Below are 17,805 nucleotides of genomic sequence, written 5' to 3'. Positions count from 1 at the left end.
CATGCCCGCCTCCAGGGGACCTTCCCGACCCAGGGATCGCACTGGCGTCTCTTCTGTCTCCTGCATTGGTGGGCAGGTTCTTTACTACTAGTACCACCTGGGAAGCCCTCAGAGAACCTTGATCCTGGCCAAAGAGAACAGCTGATGTCCCTTCTCACATCTCCCACCTCTGGGCCTTTGCACAGACCAGTCCTCTGCCAGGACCACCAATCGCTGAGTTCCAGCACCGCCCTTACCAGCTCTGCGGCCTGAGGTATCTCGCCTCACTGAGAGTTCCTTCTTCACTGACAGGGCATTGTCAGGAAGATGAAATGATGCTAGGCATGGCCTGCAGGGAGTGCTCAATAAACCACACAAGTCATTATCCATTCGCCAAATCTGGTGCAGCTCAAATGCCTCCTCCAGGCAGTCCTCACTGATCTCCTTCACAGACAAGGGTGACTCCACCCGCCTCCAGGCCCCACTGGGACTTTGCCAGCACCCCTGCTCCATCTCAGACAGTTGGAGCAGGGATTTCTGTCCCAATCAATCTCTGCACCAGGGCTTCTCAGCCTCGGCTCTCTTGACACTTGGAACCAGACAATTCTCTGTCGTGGGGGCTGTCCTGTGTATTGTGGGATGTTTGGCAGCATCCCTGGAGCAAAAACGACCTTCCATGGAGGATCACTGGTCCAGGCCATTGAGGGCAGGAGTGGGTGCCCCCACCTCTGCCATCCCCTCCGCCCCACCCCCAGTACCTAGCCCAGATCCTGTGGGTGAATGGATGTCATATTCAACGTCAGTGTGCCTGAGTCTCCAGAAGGTTCTGGAGAGGGGGGAGAGCTTTGGGTCTAGAATCAGAAAGAGCAGGGCCCTGGGGAGGGCGGACGCAGCCCCGGTCCTCCTGGATATTCCCAGCAGCCCCTGCGTTGGAGGGGCCCCTCCTGCTGCAGGCTGGTGTCACTCACTGCCCAGCGGCCGCGGTACCTGGATCCAGCGGTCGTTGCGGTTCTCGGCCTGCGGGCAGATGGTCAGCTTGCAGCCGGCCCTCCTGGCCAGCTCAGCCACTGCGTCCACGAAACACGTGTTGTTCCTCACGCTGCAGATGAGCCCAGAGAGAGTGTTCAGGACACAGGCAGACACAGGGGCCAGAGCCGCCAGCAGCGTCAGGGACACCCGGCGCCCCCAGCTCACCGGCACACGTACACCTCCAGGGGCGGCTGGGTGCTGGGCGTCATAATCCAGGGGGCCACTCGGAACACCACGGTGTCGGTGAAGATGGGGGACTCGGAGAAATCCTGCAGGTTGAGACCAGAGGGAAAGCAGACTGGCCTCGGGGCCCAGCGCCTGGCTGGGTCAAGGACCACCGTGGACTCGAGCGAGCTGCTAGCTCCTTAGTTTCTGGAGCGGCAGCAGCGGGTGGCCAGGATCCTCCACGCCGGGGGCGCCTACCTCTCCTGGGGCTGGAGACCGTTGCCCACCCTGTCCTGGCCGCCCCTACCTCGTTGGAGTCGTCCAACAGGGTGACGTGGAAGGCGATGAGCCCCGAGAAGCCGGCGTCGGGGAAGGACAGGCCCTCCACGAAGAAGCGCTCCTCGTCCCCGTGGAAGCGCGGCACCTCGTACGACACCTTGTTCTGGCCGAGCACGTGCCGGTAGGCCTCGCAGGAGTCCGCGGGGCCTGGCGGGGGCAGAACGGCCTTGCGAGGGGGCCCCGGGAGCAGGAAGGAGCGCGCAACCTCCCCGACACAATGGAAGCCACACGGCCACCCCCGCTTCTCACCTCCCACTCACAGAGGCGAGAGAGAGGCTTAACGCCAAGGGTGGGCAGGTCTAGGGTGGGGCAGGGAGGGCACTCCTTTCCAAGGCCAGCGCTCAGATCTCTCAAGAGGGCAACTGGGTGGCATCTAGCAAAAATGTTTACCCCTAACCAGAAAGTCCGTGTCTGGGTAGGTGTCCTTCCTATAAAATGTAAGTAGAAGGTGTTCATGGATTGTTTACTGAGCACCTTCTATGCACCGTGGGGCTTCCCTGGTGGCTCAGACGGTAAAGTGTCTGTCTGTAGTGCGGGAGGCCCAGGTTCGATCCCTGGGTTGGGAAGATACCCTGTTGAAGGAAATGGCAACCCACTCCAGTATTCTTGCCTGGAAAATTCCACGGACTGAGAAGCCTGGTGGGCTACAGTCCATGGGGTCGCAAAGAGTCGGACATGACTGAGCGACGTCACTCTCACTACTATGCACCTAAGCAGCCTGGGTCAGGACTCAGACGCCGCTGTGAGCACGGTCCCTGCCCTCCAGGAACCGAGATTTTCGCAAAATCGAAACACTGCACAAATGGCACGTTCAAGGGCCCAGGTCAGTTGCAGCACCTCCATGCTTTGAAATACGATGCGACTGTGGAGGAGAGCAATCCAGAGCTCAACAATCACTCAGAGACGTGTAGGATGTAATTCTCGGCGAGAGAAACCATGTGGAGGCAGAAGGTGGACACACGCACACACACGCTCATGCACACGCCAGGCATGGGCAGTGCGTGTAAAACAAACGTCAGGAAGAACACACCAAATGGTTAACAGGGACACATTTTAAGAGTCAAGTTTTGGAGTTGGGTAGAAACTCTCATTTTTAAACCTTACATACTTCTGTATTTCTAAAATGAGTGTATTATTACTCGTGTTGCCCAAAAAGTTACAAATTACAGAAAAACCCAAATGCATATTTGTATTTTTTGAAGGTTTTATATATCCTTGCTTGCATTCGTGATAATGACATTGTAGCTATGTAAAGCAATAGTCTGGGGTTTATCGGGGTGGGCGGGAGATGCAGACTGAACAGAGGCAAATAGCCAGGGTGTCTGGGACTCGCTTTAAAACACTCCACCAAACAAGAAAGGATAGATCAAGTAAGACAAGCAAAATAGCGATCCTTGTTGAATCTGAGTGGTTGGCACATAGGGGTTCTTCACAGTGTTCTCTCTGCTTCTGGGTATGCTTGAAAATTTTGATAATCAAAATTTTTAAACATGCTTAAAATATATTTAAAATGCATTCGTCTGCTGAAACCATCTCAGGCACGGCTGTGCCAGGGACGCCAGGCAACCAGTCGTGAAACTCGTGCATCTGAGCTTCCTCCTCTGGGCCCTCAAGGCGGCGTCAGAGCCAGAGCAGAGCCTGCACCCTGGCCTGGGTGGGGAAACTGAGCACCCCCCGCCCCCCGGGCAGGGACGGACGGGCATCAACTCACCGCAGGCGTGGAACACCCGCGCCCGCTCCGCGTCAGCGCTGGAGGTGTGGAGGACGAGTTTGTGGTCGTCAAACAGGGCATCAGGGCCTTGGGTCCGCAGAATCATCACAGACATGTCTTCCAGGTCTGGGGAGCCAGACACAGGGCAGCGACTCAGGGGGCCTCCGGCAGCCCAGCCCCTCCCCAGGGCAGAGGGTGCCAAGGCCTGGGTCTCTGCCCCAGCTCTGCCCGCCCCATGGAAATACTGACAGCCACGAGGACCAAAGCAGGAGCATGTCCGTAAGCGAGTGACGCAGTGAGCTGTTCCTGCCCTCTCAGCCTCCGTTCCTGCTCTGCCCATAAACAGAGGCGCGGGGCGGCCAGCCCGCTGCCTGGCCCGGGGCGGATGTACAGGAGCAACGAGCGGTGAGAAGGCCGTCCGGGCAGCAGGCGGGTCAGGGCTCTCCTCTCGGTCCCGGCATCACGCGCTGCTGCCCGGGGCCGGCCCCTCCCTCCCGGAGCCTCAGCGCGGCAGTCTCTGAAATGATCCTGCCAACTTTCAGAGTAGCTCTGGGCATCTCGTGGGTGAAGCCCCTGACCCACACCCAGGACACTGCCCCGGCATCCTTCACGGGGCCGTGCACACGGCTCGGGATGGACTTAGAATGTGGAACGTGCTCAGTCGTGTCTGACGTGGACCTTATAGTCCATGGAGTTCTCCAGGCCAGAACACTGGAGTGGGCAGCCTTTCCCTTCTCCAGGGGACCTTCCCAACACAGGGATTGAACCCAGGTCTCCCACATTGCAGGCAGATTGTTTACCAGCTGAGCCACAAGGGAAGCCACAGAAGACTGGAGTGGATAGCCTACCCCTTCTCCACGGGATCTTCCCGACCCAGGAATCGAACCGGGGTCTTCTGCACTGCAGGTGGATTCTTTACCAGCGGAGCTACCAGGGAATGTGGGGCATCGCTGAAACCCAGGCCAGCGATGCCAGCGGGGAGGAGGCTGGATTTGGGGTTACAGGAGCCTCGGACCTGCCGCAGGCTGACTGGGTGACTTCGGGGATCCCCTGACCTCTGAGCCTCAACATTGTCATCTCTGAATTTGGGGCAGGCTGCCCTCCCGCGTGGATGCTTAGATAAGAATTTGGGGAAAGGCTCTGACACATAGTAGGTGCTCAGCATTAGCACTCTCCAAGCCTGGAGGTGGGGGAAGACGAGGCTGCTCCTCTCCAGAGCTCTGCCCTGGCGGGGGTGCCCGCTGGCGCTGGGGTGCTGGGGAGGGGCAGGTTTTAAGGAACATTAAGGCACGCCTGGAGCTGAACCTCTGGCCGCAAGCTCTGCCTCCAGAGCCGCCCTTGTGGGTGAGACTCTGGGCAGGGCAGCTGAGCGGTGGCCCGGCGCCCCCTCACCTTGCAGGCAGCGCACGTGGCGGTCACAGTTGTCCTGGTCGTCAGAGCGCACACTGTCCCTGTCACAGTTCACCAGCAGGATGGCTCCGTACCCATCGGGTCCCCAGACCCACTGCCGCTGCCGATGGCAAAGCACAGCCGGTGACGGGGGCTCCGGCCAGGCCTGCGCCCCCTCCCCAGCTCTCTCCTGGCCATGATCCTCACCCTCCCCTTCCCTCTGCCCAGAGCTGAAAGACACGCTCCCGCTCGAGGAGCGGCAGCAGCTCCTACCACTCACACCGTCAAGTTCAAACGACAGCCTTTCACGGCTGTCTGTGTCACGCCTCCAGCCAGCATCCTCTTCTCCAAGAGGCAGCCTTCTGAGGATGAGACCCATCTCCCCTCCTTGGCTCCTGCTGCTCCTCCCACCTGAAACGCCCCCCCTCTTGCATAACTTTGGAGCCCAGCTCACCATGGATTTCTTCCTTGCCCATAAAGCCCAACGTGACCTCCTCTGAACTCACAATGTCTTCAGTGCCACCACAATTCAGCCCAAAGTTCTTCTATAGTTTCAGACTTGACAGATTTCCTTTTCATATAGATTAGGGGGTCTGCAAGCTACAAATCTAGCTTGCTGCCTGTTTTTCTAAATAAAGTTTTATTGGAACACTGACACATCTTTTTCCCCCCATATTGACTATATAGTTCTTTCATTCTACACTGGCAGAATCAAATCACCGCAACAGAGACAAGATGGCCTGCAAAGCCTCAAACATTTACTATCTTGCTCTTACAAAAATAAAGTTTGCCAACCCCCAACCTAGATTGAAAATCCAGAAGGACTTGTCCCCACAAAGGGAGACCTAGCTCAGGGTTGGGCATGTATGTGCTTAAAAATCCTTGATGATGCTTTTTCTGCCAGTGAAAGAAGATCCCCAGCCATTCCTGGGTTGGCTCCAACTGGCCTTGACATCAGCTGGGAGGCAGGAGGATACCTCTAATGACCTCACCCCTTTTAACCCAGCCTAGAGCAGCTCTGAACTCCATGCCCCTTTCTGGTGCAGGCAGATAGCCTACCTTGTCCACAAAGTCCCTGTCCCTGTCCCTGTCTTCACAGTTCAGGTCACAATCCAGGGTGATATCTGCAAGGACAGGGCAGAGCGTGAGTCACAACAAGGCTCCCAAAGGCCCAGCACAGGCCCACGACCTCCACCTTTTAGCCTCAGTCTCAGGGCCCATTCTGGGGCCAGACAAATGGAAGTCATTTCCAAGAAGACAGTGCTCAAAGGTGGGAGCATTTGGAGCCTCCCGCCCTGGGCTGGGGAAAGAGGCCTTGGGGAAGATGCAGCGTCAGAGCAAAAACCCAGGTCAAATGTTGCCCCCTCCAGGAAGCCTTCCCTGAATTCTCCCTCTTCTGCACCCCTATTGCCCTCACTGTCTGGGGGACACTCTGCCCTGCACCTGGGTTTCCTGGGACATTCTAGGTCTCTATGAAGCCCCCTCGTCTCCCAGAGATGGGCCAGTGAGCCTGGGCTTTGGTGTCAGACAATCGTGGATGTGAATCTAGACTCTGGCACCTACTGACTGTGTGGCTCTGAGCCTCACCTTCCCCTCGTATCCCCGCCTTCATCCCACCTTCTTAACCACTCTCCCTAGAAAGTGGGAGAGGTTTTACAGTACACACGAAACCTTCAAGGGAGAGAGAAAAAAAACTGAAATGATTTTTAAATATGTGAAAAGATACTCAACCACCATACAAGAAGGGGATGAGTCTCACAAACGTAAGGTGGGGCTAAAGGTGTATACAGTGTGACCTCACGTAGACAGAGCTCAAAGGCGGGCAAAAACAGACTGTATGATCTGGGCGTGCCTATTCAGATGACAGAGCCATAAAGAAGGGAAAGGAAATATTTATCACAAGACAGTGGTTACCATAAGAGAAGGAGCGAGTTACGATCAGAGAGGGGATCGGGGTTACTTTGGGGTGCTGATCATGTTCCCTGTTCTTTTTCTTGACCTGGGTGATGGCTGCTCAAGAGTTTGCTTTCTAACTCTTCCTGTATCCATACCCCCCACCCCCGCCAACACACACATTCATATCAGGTTGACCTAAAAATTCGTTCAGGTTTTTCCATAAGATGTTATGAAAACCAAAACAAACTTTTTGGCCAAACCAATACATACGTATTTTTCTGTATGTGTATTTTCCACTAAATAAGGCGTGGGTGTGTGTCTGGGGAGGGGGAGGCAGGGAGACCCCCAACCTCAGTCCGAACTAAAGGGAGGGAAATGAAAGCAACAAAGAGATGCTGACTTCTCAGGCTGGCAAAAACAGAAAAGGTTGGAAACGGCAAGACACTGCCCTAGTGGTTGGCAGGTGTATAAGAGGCTATGGCCTTTCTGGAGAGCCATTTGGCAGTATCTATCACAATGAAAATGTTCATTCCCTGTACTCAGCAGTTCTGCTTCTAAAAACGCCTCCTGCAGACAGCATTTTCAACTCTCTTGCTAACCTTCTTGCCCTCCGAAATGGCTGCCCCAGTGTGAACCCCACCCCAGATGGGAGTTTCCGGTCCCACATCCTCGGCAGTTGAGTATCTTTTCATCTGGGTTCTGAGCACTTGGATTTTCTCCACTGTGATTCTCTGGTTTCTGTTTTTTCCTTATTCCTATTAATTGTTCTTATTGATTCTATTAATTGATTCTTATTGATCAGCATTCTCTATTACCTGCAAACGCTGATGCAGACATGCACACTGCAAATTGCTTCTCCGCAGTCTGACTTTGTATTTTCCTCCGTTGGCTAGATGATTTCCACTTCAGTAGAGTCTAATTTATCAATCTTGCCCCAAGGGCCTGTGCTTTTGTTTTGCCTAGTTAAAGAAAACTTCTGACTGCTTTGAAGTTGAAGAGACCTTCTCTTCTAAAAGCTTTAAGATGTTGACTCTCACCTGGAGGTTTTTTAAAATTTTTATTTTATTTTTAACTGGAGGATAACTACTTTACAATACTGTGATGGTCTCTGCCACACACCAGCATGAGTCAGCCAGAGTACACATCTGTCCCCTCCCTCTTAAACCGGAGTCCTCCCACCTCCCTTCCCATCCATCCCTCTGGCTCTCAGAGCACCGGCTTTGGGTTCCCTGCGTCATACGGCAAACCCATCTGAAGTTTGTTTTTGAGTATGACACACGGTGGGGAGCTGAGTTTATCGAGCATCACAGGAACACCACCTGCGCCTGGGTCTGTGTTCTGGTTCTCTATTTGTTCCACTGGTGTTTATCCAGCCCAGCGCCACTTTCGCTCTGCCCTTGGCTGAGGCCCCCCACTTACCCACACAGGTGAGGTAGAGCACCGCGTAGGCCAGGGGCAAGGAGTCTTGGCTGGAATGGTAGGAAATCTGAATCTGTAGAGAGATGGGCCCAGGGTCAAGCTGGCTGAAGCTAGGAGCCCGGCCCCAAAGCACAGGTCTTGGGGGACCGGGCAAGGAGGGGGGGAGTTCCCAGGAACCTCTGTGCAGCACCAACTCAGCTCTTCCTTTCGCCTTCTCTGCCACTTATTTTTCTGTGCCTCGGTTAGCTCATCTGTAAAATGGGGACTATTTCTGAGGGATTCCATGGAGACCTGCATCCCAGTGCTGCTGCTGACTCCAGTGTGATTTCAGCAAGCCCCTGTTCCCCTTTGGATCTCAGTGTTGCCATTCATAAAATGAGGCACTTGGTGCTCCAACTAAGACCCGGTGCAGTCAAATAAATAAGTACCAAATGAGGAGTTTGGACTGGGCAGGGTGTAGGGACACCCTCCTAACTGTGGGATTTGGACAGGCCTTTACTTGAGTTCTGTGACCTCCGCCGAGGTCCTTCACCTTTCTGAGCTGCCTTAGTTTGCTCATCTGCAATATGGGCTTTGTACAGGTCTCTACACTCAGAGGACGGTGGTTCAGATTTGAAACGATCCATGTAGAAGACTGATCTCATGGGAGGTGGGATCGGGATGGGGAATACATGTAACTCCATGGCTGATTCATGTCAATGTATGACAAGACCCACTGCAATGTTGTGAAGTAATTAGCCTCCAACTAATAAAAATAAATGAAAAAAAAAAAAAAAAAGACTGATTTCGTAGGAAATGCCCAAGAAATATCAGCTCTTGTCATTAGAGGGCAGGGGGGCGTGATGTAGGAGCCGGCGCAGCAATCCTGAGTCAGACGGCCTGGGCTGGGGGAGGATATCCTGGAGAGTCACTCTGCCGTCTGGGCCTCCCTTTCCTCCGCTGTGGAGCGGCGCTGATGACAGGTTGTGCGGATTAAAGCAGGAAAGTGTGGGACGCCTGGCACCGTGCCCACAGCACACGCCCGACAGCTGCTAAAGGTGAGGCTGAAGACGGTGATGATAGAGCGAACTCCAGGCGGAGGCATCGAGCCCTTTCACCCCTCGCCCTCCTCTGGGACATTCCCTCCTGATGCGGTCCCTCAGCTCTCCGGCTCTGATGTCCTCTCTCCCAGGGGCCTCAGGAACTTACTGAGACCCGTCCCTCCTCAGTCCTGGGAGCCCCGAAATCCTGCAGCTGCAACCCCCCGTGTGTCAAGCCCCAGCAGGGATGCTGGCTTCAGGCACACGATTACCTGGACCCCGGACAAAGGCAGGGACGTTCTGAGGACCCTCCTCAGTCCCTGTGGTCCTCGGGGCCCAGGAATTCAGAGTGGCAGCCTCCGCACCGTCTCTGGCTCAGTGCTGGGTGCCCAACGCAGGCTGGCCCAGCTCCTCGCCCTGCCCCGGGGGCCTCTGTCCTGACCCTCACCCACTCACGACTCACGAATCACGTGATTTCCGGTAAGCCACGCCCCTTCTTGGTCTATCGCCTTGTGAACTAGGTTCGTGGAGTCCTGCCCCACCTGCCGCACGAAACTCCCGGGATAGGCTAATTCGGATCCCTGGGTGGGAACGATGCAGGGCTGACGGAGGGAGCTTGTCCCTAGGAGCCCCACAGGTCAGACCCCTGAGTTCTAGCTCCCCCACTGACCAGGTCTGTGGCTCCGGGACACAATTACTCTGAACCGCAGTGGTCTCCCCTGTGACCTGCGCATAGGACCCCGCCTCTGAGGGCGTCGTGAGGGCTGGACATGGTCAGTGCTCCTTAAAGGGCCAGTTTCCCGAAACCTCGCTCCTGATGTGGAGCAGGAACCTGCCGCCAGCACGACAGACCTGACTCCCACTGCCCCTTTAAGGGGCGTCTTCTGCGCCAAGTTCACGGACCACCCCATCTCCCCAGGTTTTTAAATGTCCCCTGCCCAGGGGCCAGAACACTGCCTCCAGCCCGGCCTTGTTAGACTCGCTCTTCTGGTTGAATGGGCAGAGAGAGGGGAGGAGGGCAGGCACCCTGCCTGAGAAGGGGGCGAGTCAGGAAGGCAGCGGGCTAGGGGAAGGTGAGGCCCCAAGGGAAGGGGCCCCCGGGGCACCTGCTCCCCTCTCCACCTCTGCTTTCTCTCCCGCATTCCTAGAAACAGGGACTACGAATCAACCCGCAGCCACAGATGGGGAAACTGAGGCTCCGGGAGGAGATGAGAGTGGCCAGCAGACCCACGGTTTATGTTCGTATGTCGCGGAGCTGGCGGCTCCAGAGCTGGGCCCTCGTGAGCTGGGTTACCCTGCATTCTGGATATGAGAGGGCACTGGGCCCTCGTGAGCTGGGTCATCCCCCAACCCCCAGTCACCCCCCAGACAAGGGGGCACGCTCACATGACTGTCGTTGAGCTCGTTGCTGGGAGAGTTCATGACCACGATGATCTGTGAGCCCACACCAAAGTGCCAACGCCGGGTATCCGCACGCTCCCGGTCCCTCTCCACGTTGGGGCAGATGTAGACGTCCACGCCGGGGGTTCCGTAGACCTCGAACATCTCTGTGCCCTCAGGAACAGAGCTGGGAAGGACAGAAGCCATGGGGCATGCTGGAGGGCAGCCCTCATTCAGCTGCTTCAACTCTGGCTCAAGCTCTGCTTCCTCCAGGAAGCCTTCCTAGACTATCAGGCTTCTTAGATGGTTCCAGCAAGCTCCTAGGAATCAAACTTGGACCCCACACAGATATACACAGTCTAATATTTCAAGGTTCTGTGTTCATTAACATTTCCCTTGTGAGTTCTCCAGGTATTCACTGTAACGTTAAAAAGTCCATGCTGTCCAATGGCCCTGGGACTTCCTTTCCCCAGCTCTAGCTGCTCTGGGAGTCTTGTTTGAAATCAGTCTGTTCCTCCTGGTGGTCTGTAGGGTGCCCATGTGCATGCAGGAAGAAGCATCCACTGCCCTAGAGCCTTCAAGCCAGCTGGAGAACTGAGGACAGCCCTGCCCAGGGAAACCAGATGGGTCAGGAGGCAGTGGGATCACATAGGGAGAGGCCGCTGCGGGGAGAGGAACTGGAAGGCTTCCTGGAGGAAGCGGCACATCCACCCACCCAGCAGCGGGACAGCGGTAACGGACACTGGTTGAGCTCTTGCTCTGTGCCAGCCATATTCAAGTTTCATTATGTGTATTGTCATGTAATCCATTAAAAAGCCCCAGGTAGGTACTATTACTATCTCCCATTTTACAGATGGGAAAACTGAGGTTAAACTAACCTGTCCAAGGTCCTGGAGCCAGTAGGTGGCAGGACTGGGATCCAAATCCAGGCCTCCTGGCTCTTGAGTCCACATTCTTACCCAGGTGTAATGACAGAAATTGAAACCCTCAGGGCCCTTCCCCTGCACAATTACATTGGTGGGCTTGCTAAGCCTTCCCAAATATCAACTCATCTAATCTTCTGCACAGTCCCATTTAATGTGGGGGAAACCGAGGCTCAGGATGCGCAAGAGGCATGCCCAAGCTGCATCCTGGCCACAGTGCCTCCCACCCCAAGGCCCTCTCTCTTCTCTGCCTCCGCGTGGAGGAAAGCAGGCTTCCTCCACTCTTCTGCAGGCATGATTCTGGCAGTTCTCAGCACAGCTTCCCCTTATAGAAAGAGAAATACACGAAGCCCAAACTGTACTCCATCAGGCAGGCCCCACTCCAGGGCTCAGCCTGCCAGGTGTCCTCACCACGTAGGAGGAGCTGACACACCTGTGTCTCCTCCCAGGCAGGGCTGCCAGATTTAATAAAATATAGAACATGCAGTCAGACTTGAATTTCAGGTAACCAACAAACAGTTATCTTAGCATAAGTATATCCCGTGCAATATTTGGGACATACTTAGACTAAAAAATTACTCATTGTTTATTTGGATCTGCAGTTTAACTAAGTGTCCTGGGTTTTATCTGGTAACTTACTCCCCAAGCTGTCATTTCTCTATTCTGCTGTGCCCTGGGCCTGTGAGCCAGACCATCGGGGGACAGGAAGAGCCTGCACAGAGAGGCGTGGGGACACAGAGACGGAGAGACAGGTACGGAAGCCAGAGAGACAAAGACTCACACAGCTGGGCCCGGGCGTGAAGGGCTCCCAGCGGCCCCCACAGCCCAGGTGCTGCTCGGCCCCCAGGCCTCCCCAGCTACAGCGGCACACCTTGGGTGGTCCTTCTGACATGACACCTACCTAGTTCCCAGGCTGCAGACTCTGGTTTGGGGTATTTCAGCCCAGCTCCCCTGCACCTTCCCAGCCCAGGCCCCGTGTGAGGCTCCAGAGGACCCCAGATGAAGACGGAAGCAGCCCTGTGCAGGAGGGTCCCAAAGAAGCCAGGGGCTCGGGTGCCAGCACCAGGGTCAGGATGCAGGTTTAGACCAGGCCGGGCTGCCCCACATCCAGGTGACCGTGAACAGATCACCGGCCTCCGTGGGCTCCGTAACCTCACCTTTAAAGCGGGGTACTGACACCCACTGAGCCAACCGCAGGCGGTCATGAGGCTCAAACAGGACAATGGACAGGGCAGTCCTGGAAAACCACCAGCCAGGAAGGGGGAGGGGTTATTAAGGTAAATTAGAACACAGGAGGCGGGCACCTGGGAGCAGGCTGAGCCCGGGACTGGGGTGTCTGGGGAAGCTTCACAGAGGAAGGCGTGACCTAAGGACAAGGAGGAGACACGGCTAAAGGGAAGGGGTTTCCAAGCGGGGCCTTCGGAGGTCAAGGGCAAACTCAGGCGGCAACGAGCCTGTTTTCGTTTCATTCCTATGTAATGGGCGCTGGCAGTGATCCCTGAGTATCAGGGTGGCCCGGTGGGGCTGCGGTGAGGTGGCTCAGCCAGAGGACTCTGGGGCCAGGCCACCTGGGTCCAAATCCAGTTCCTCTGCTCACTAGCTGCGCCTTGACCTTCCTGTGCCTCCGTGTCTGCATCGATGAAGTGGGGGTGATGAGCAGATGAAAAGAGTGCGTTTGTATGATGAACGTAATGAGCAAATGTTGAAGGCCCCTGAACCTGTGCTGTTATTTCCCTGCTGGAGAAACTGAGGCCCAGATGAGATTGGCCTAGAAGGCAGTGCCCTGGACCCCTGGTTCAGGGTTTATGCCCCCCACACGGCTGCGTGTTAGAGGACTGAAGCGACGGCTTCTGGGGGAAGCCCTGTGTCAGGATGGGAGGATCTGGGCTCTCTGGTGCCTGGAGGGCACGGAAGGTGGCCCGAGGCTCACCTGGATGAAGTTCTGCCTCTGGTGAGGCCACCCCGAGCGCAGTCTGCTGCTCTAGATGGCACCCCAGCCCAGCCCTGGGCACACACAGCTGGGGGCTGTGCCCTCCCCCACACGCAGGACCATCCAAGACCCTCTCCATCGCCAAGTCCTCTCGGGCAGCTGCAGGACTCCACAGCCTAGGAGCTGGTGCGTGCTGGGGAAACACGGTGGCGTGACCCACAGTTCTGGTTTGCCAGGGACCAGGGCATTTCCTGGGGTGCAGGACATTCAGTGCTAAGATCTAGGAAGTCTTAGACAAACAGGGACCGCTGGTCACCCTCACGGCATCAACCTCAGACCTACTTGTTCAAAATGCAGATTCCAGAACCATAAGTTCTGCACGCAGAGCTCTTTTAAACCATACTGATGTCCAGTGAAGTCTGAGGACATGGCTCAGAAATGCTGGACCCTGCCGCCCCCTCCCAGGGAGCGTGGAGGGGACTCAATGTCAGCTCATGCACTCCTGGGCATCAAGACAGCTCAGGCCTTCCTTTAGACTCGTCCACCCTTTCAGTGGTGAGGATGATGGTGACAGTGATGATGCAGACGGCTCCCCAAGCCACCAGATGTCAGCACTATCTCCCCACCTTACAGATAATAAAACAGAGGCTCAGAGATGACAGGTGACTTGCTCAAAGCCACACAGCTGGTGAGGGACAGAGCCAGGACTCCAGCCGGCTTGCAAACCCAAACCCACCCTCTCCCTCTGAGCTCTTAAGACCTCCACCTCTGGGAAAACAAAGCTAGACATTTCAGAGCTGGGAAACTGATGGGAAAGGTTCTTTGTGGCTGAGAACAGAAAGGTTGATGAGATGACCACCAAGGTCCCCAAGGAGCCGGCCCATGGGAGTAGGGGCGATCAAGGCCCAGGGCGCTCAGGATACCAGCTGTCCCTCTGCGTTCATTGAGGTCCCAGAGTCCCAGCTCCATCAGCCTCACCAAAAGAATGAGGTCCAGAACTCACTGCCCTTCCTTAATCCTATGTCTTCCTGCCCCTGGAAAATGCCGGCCGCACACACCCCTTTTACAAAGTCCAGGTAGTTGAGAGTTAAAGACGCACCTGCCTCCCGGACTATGCTCTCTGCACAGGCAGGTCAGAGCTTTACATCAGACAGAATCTGGTGGAGACAGAGGGGAGCTGCTTTGTCAAATCGGGGAGGAGGTTCAGAAGCCTCCATGAGCAGAGCCTGAAAGCCACTCTTCGATGCCAACCTGTCTGGGGTACATATGTGGAACTGAGTCCCCGGAGGGAGCAGAAATGTGCTCAAGGTGACACAGCAGAGGGTGACGGAACCAGGGTCAGCACTCAGGGTTCCGGCCCCAGGCGCCCCAAGCCTCTTGATTCTGCAAGACCGCCTCTGCTGAGCACGGGATGAGCTGTCGGCTCTTCCAACTAGGGATGGCATTCTCAGTCCTGGCTGCAAGCCAGTGCGTGGCTCATCACGTCTGTGTGTTACCCTTCTCCTGAAGAATCCCTAACAGGGAAAGCAAAACCTCTGTACCAAGCCTGGGCCACCTCCAACTCAGCGGAAAGAAGGAAGACAGGGTTTAATCCGCTCGTGATTAGAGATCCCAGGGGTCTTGCTTATCCTGCAAGGCTCTTCCTCCAGAAAGCCTGCCCTGACTGCTCAGCCTGTGTTAATTTCTCTTTTCTCCTCTCCTCCTCCTCCCAGTATGGCTCAGAGATTATTTCCCTGCCATCTTGTGGATGGTTTGCGGACACTCGAGGCTGTCTAGAGAGCCGGGAAAGATACTTAAAATGATGATGGTGGTGGTAATAACGGCAGCAGTTACCATAATTGAGTGTTCACATGCCAGGCATTGCCTGCATGCCTTACATGCACAATCTCATTCAATCGTCCCAACAGCCCTTTGAAGTGAAGGCCAAAGTGCTCGGGCTGCGTTCTGGGCCTGCCTCTCCTCCCTGGCTGTGTAACGTGGGGCAAGTGACTTGGCCTCTCTGTGCCTCAGTTTCCTCATCTCTGAAATGGGGATGACGATAGCACCCACCTCACAGAATGGTTGGAGCAGGAGTTAGCATTAGTCACACACCCTTTAGGGCAGTGATGGGCATGGACCAGGCTCTAGGTATCGTTGCTGATATAATTATGACCTTCATTCTACAGATGAAGAGTGACATGGGAGGTTAGGTGACTTTCCCAAGGTCAGACAGCTCTTAGGCGGCAGAGGCAAGAGCGACCACCACGTCCGCTGCCTTTCTCCTGTTGGCCCACAGCCTGAGCACCCAGGATTGCTGAATCACAGCATCTCCAAGTCGGAAGTGACTTTAGAATTAATCTAGCCCTTGCTTGCTTGCAAGACAAGAATCCTTTCCACAGCACCCCTGCGAGGTGGTCCAGCCTCTGCTAGAATTTCAGGACAGGGTTCTCAGAGGTCAGAGACCACATCTGCTTGTTCACCACTGCGTCCCCATGCCTGGTACACACTAGACCCCAAAGGAATATTAATACTTGATGAATGTGCGGATGAAGAAACTAGGAGCTCCTCCCCATCCCTGAGACGGGCTGGTTATCGGAGGCCCGGGAGTCTCTCATTTGAGGCCAGAGGCTCCCCTCCAACCCCATGACTGTCCCACCCACAGCCTCTTCTGTGAACCTCAAGGTGGCCCGTCTATCCACATCACCCCAAGACACTGCCACCTCTGCCACTCATGGTCCGAGGCCATCCTCCATCCTCTAGAAAGTTCTGCAGGGGAGGAGCCGGTCCCAGGCTTCCTGCGGCAGGTCAAACAAGAGACACAGCTGCCCGACGGGCATGGGGTAGGCAGGGCAGGTGAGTCACCCCGCGGGCAGGCAGAGCTGGGGGAGGTGGTGGCGCCAGCTGGCACGGGCACCCCTCCTCATCACCTGGGGCTTCTCTCTGCGTCAGGAGCAGCCAAGTCCCCTCCTCACTCCTCACTGCCCACCCACCCTCAGCCTGCTGCAGACTAGCTCCTCAGCTCCTCTCCTCTAGTGCCCTGGGACCTACCCTGTCTCTGCGTCTCAGTTCACTCCAGTTTTTAAAGTCTTAGTTCAAAATACTGGTTCTCAGGTGGGGCACACTGGGCGATGTCCAGAGGTATTTTTGATCATCACAAGTGAGGGGTGATCACTGGCATCTGGTGAGTAGGGGCCAGAGACACTGCTTAACATCTCCCAGGGCACAGGCTGTTCCCTCAGCAAGGAACGACCGTGCCAGCAGTGCTGAGGCTGAGAAACGCAGGCTCGTCTCAGGAGAGGGTGGACAGCTTCGTGATGGGAAGAGTGGCAGGTGCGGGCTTCCCCTCTCCTACCCCCTGAATACTGGTGTTCCCCGCCCAGCCTTGGACCTAAGACCCTTGAGGATGCCTTAAAAAGTAAAGTAGCTGGCTTCCTGGTGGTTCCCAGCGCCCAGCTCCTGAAGTCCTGCCCCAAGTCTCCTCTTCTTCCTGGGGGAGAGAGAAGACGGGGGCCTCCCCCCAGCCTCTGGCTTTACAGCCACGGCCACGGTGGGAGCAGGGGCATAAAGCACGGGTGCTGCTCTGTAAGTGGCAGGCGGCGGGAAGCAGAGAACACGGCCACGAAGGCTTTAAGCTCTGGCTTTGCCACTTGGTAGCTGTGTGGTTGAGCCAACAGCTTGCTCTGCCTTGCCTCCATTTCCGCATCCATCAGGCAAAAGAAAGCTAACAATAAACTCAGCCCCTCGGGTTGTTGTGAAAGTCATGTTTGGGAGTAAAGTTCAAGGATTAATTCCAGAGGCTTGTCAAGCTCTTAGAGCAGAGTGCTTGGCACAGAGCAAGCGCTACGTTGAGTATAAGTGATTTTTTTATGAAGGGATTCATGCCTGGTCTGCAGAGCTCATATGCTGGGGGTGTGGGTGCCCCTCTTCCTAGTCTGGTGTGCCCAGTGAGACCCCACAGCCCAGCCTGCAGGATCGTCAGGACAGAGGAAAGTGCCCGAGCGCCCAGGGCCGAGCAGCCTCCGAGCCCCTGACCCAGAGCTACAGGGCCTTTCACCCCCATCCAGTCTCCCACACTTCACGGCCCCCTGGCTGGGGTTTTGAAGAAGCAGGGCTGAGAAAAGCAAAGACCTCCTTCCATGCCTAGCTGCTGTTCCAAGGAAGACTCAGGAGAGGGCGGCCAAGTCAGGAAGCGCTCCAGATCACCTGCAGGGAAGGCTCGGGGTCGGCACCAGGGGCCCGCAACTCCCCAGGCTTCCAGCTCTTACCCATAAATGTCCACCAGGGTCTCGACTCCAGCCACGCACACGGCACTGGTGGGGTGTTCCAGGGACACGCGCACAATCCTCTGTAAAGACATGCTGGCCTCCACCTTCGCTTGAGCCTCAGAAGCCCCTTGGCATGTGGTTTAAAAGACCCTGGTCCTGCCCCTCCAGCCGCAGGTGCTAGCTCATTGGCTCCAGTCCCAGAAGCCCAGCCCCTTCCCAGAGTCACGAGCTCAGGATTGGCGGGAAGAAGCCAGGAGTTTGCATATGAACCTGTGGCTCCCACCCAGGCCCACAGACAGTTAATTTCTCACTTTAAGGAGAGAAAGTTAAGTCCCTTAGGTACCTGGCCAGGGCACCAGGACCCTGGAGGGGTCAGAGGTGC

At 55.9% G+C, this 17,805-nt stretch overlaps 1 protein-coding gene across 2 annotated transcripts in view; it reads right to left on the bottom strand.

Moving 5' to 3' along the window:
* PADI3 (peptidyl arginine deiminase 3) overlaps positions 1-17,530 on the bottom strand; it is a 29,856-nt gene extending 12,326 nt beyond the window's left edge. The window contains exons 1-9 of one of the 2 annotated variants that reach the window (XM_043908941.1): positions 17,424-17,530; positions 10,333-10,513; positions 7,928-8,000; positions 5,672-5,736; positions 4,616-4,733; positions 3,224-3,349; positions 1,481-1,659; positions 1,174-1,277; positions 967-1,078 (exon numbers count right to left, since the gene is read on the bottom strand). In XM_043908941.1, coding sequence (XP_043764876.1) covers positions 967-1,078; positions 1,174-1,277; positions 1,481-1,659; positions 3,224-3,349; positions 4,616-4,733; positions 5,672-5,736; positions 7,928-8,000; positions 10,333-10,513; positions 17,424-17,515 — 1,050 coding nt within the window. In that variant the 5' untranslated portion in view covers positions 17,516-17,530. The remainder of the gene's footprint in view (positions 1-966; positions 1,079-1,173; positions 1,278-1,480; positions 1,660-3,223; positions 3,350-4,615; positions 4,734-5,671; positions 5,737-7,927; positions 8,001-10,332; positions 10,514-17,423) is intronic. The other variant, XM_043908942.1, reaches the window with a different exon arrangement.
* Between the last annotated feature and the right edge of the window lie 275 nt (positions 17,531-17,805).

The sequence above is a fragment of the Cervus elaphus genome, chromosome 8 (assembly GCF_910594005.1).
Source record: "Cervus elaphus chromosome 8, mCerEla1.1, whole genome shotgun sequence".
In the NCBI taxonomy this organism is placed as follows: domain Eukaryota; kingdom Metazoa; phylum Chordata; class Mammalia; order Artiodactyla; family Cervidae; genus Cervus; species Cervus elaphus.
This window is presented reverse-complemented; position numbering and strand designations above follow the sequence as displayed.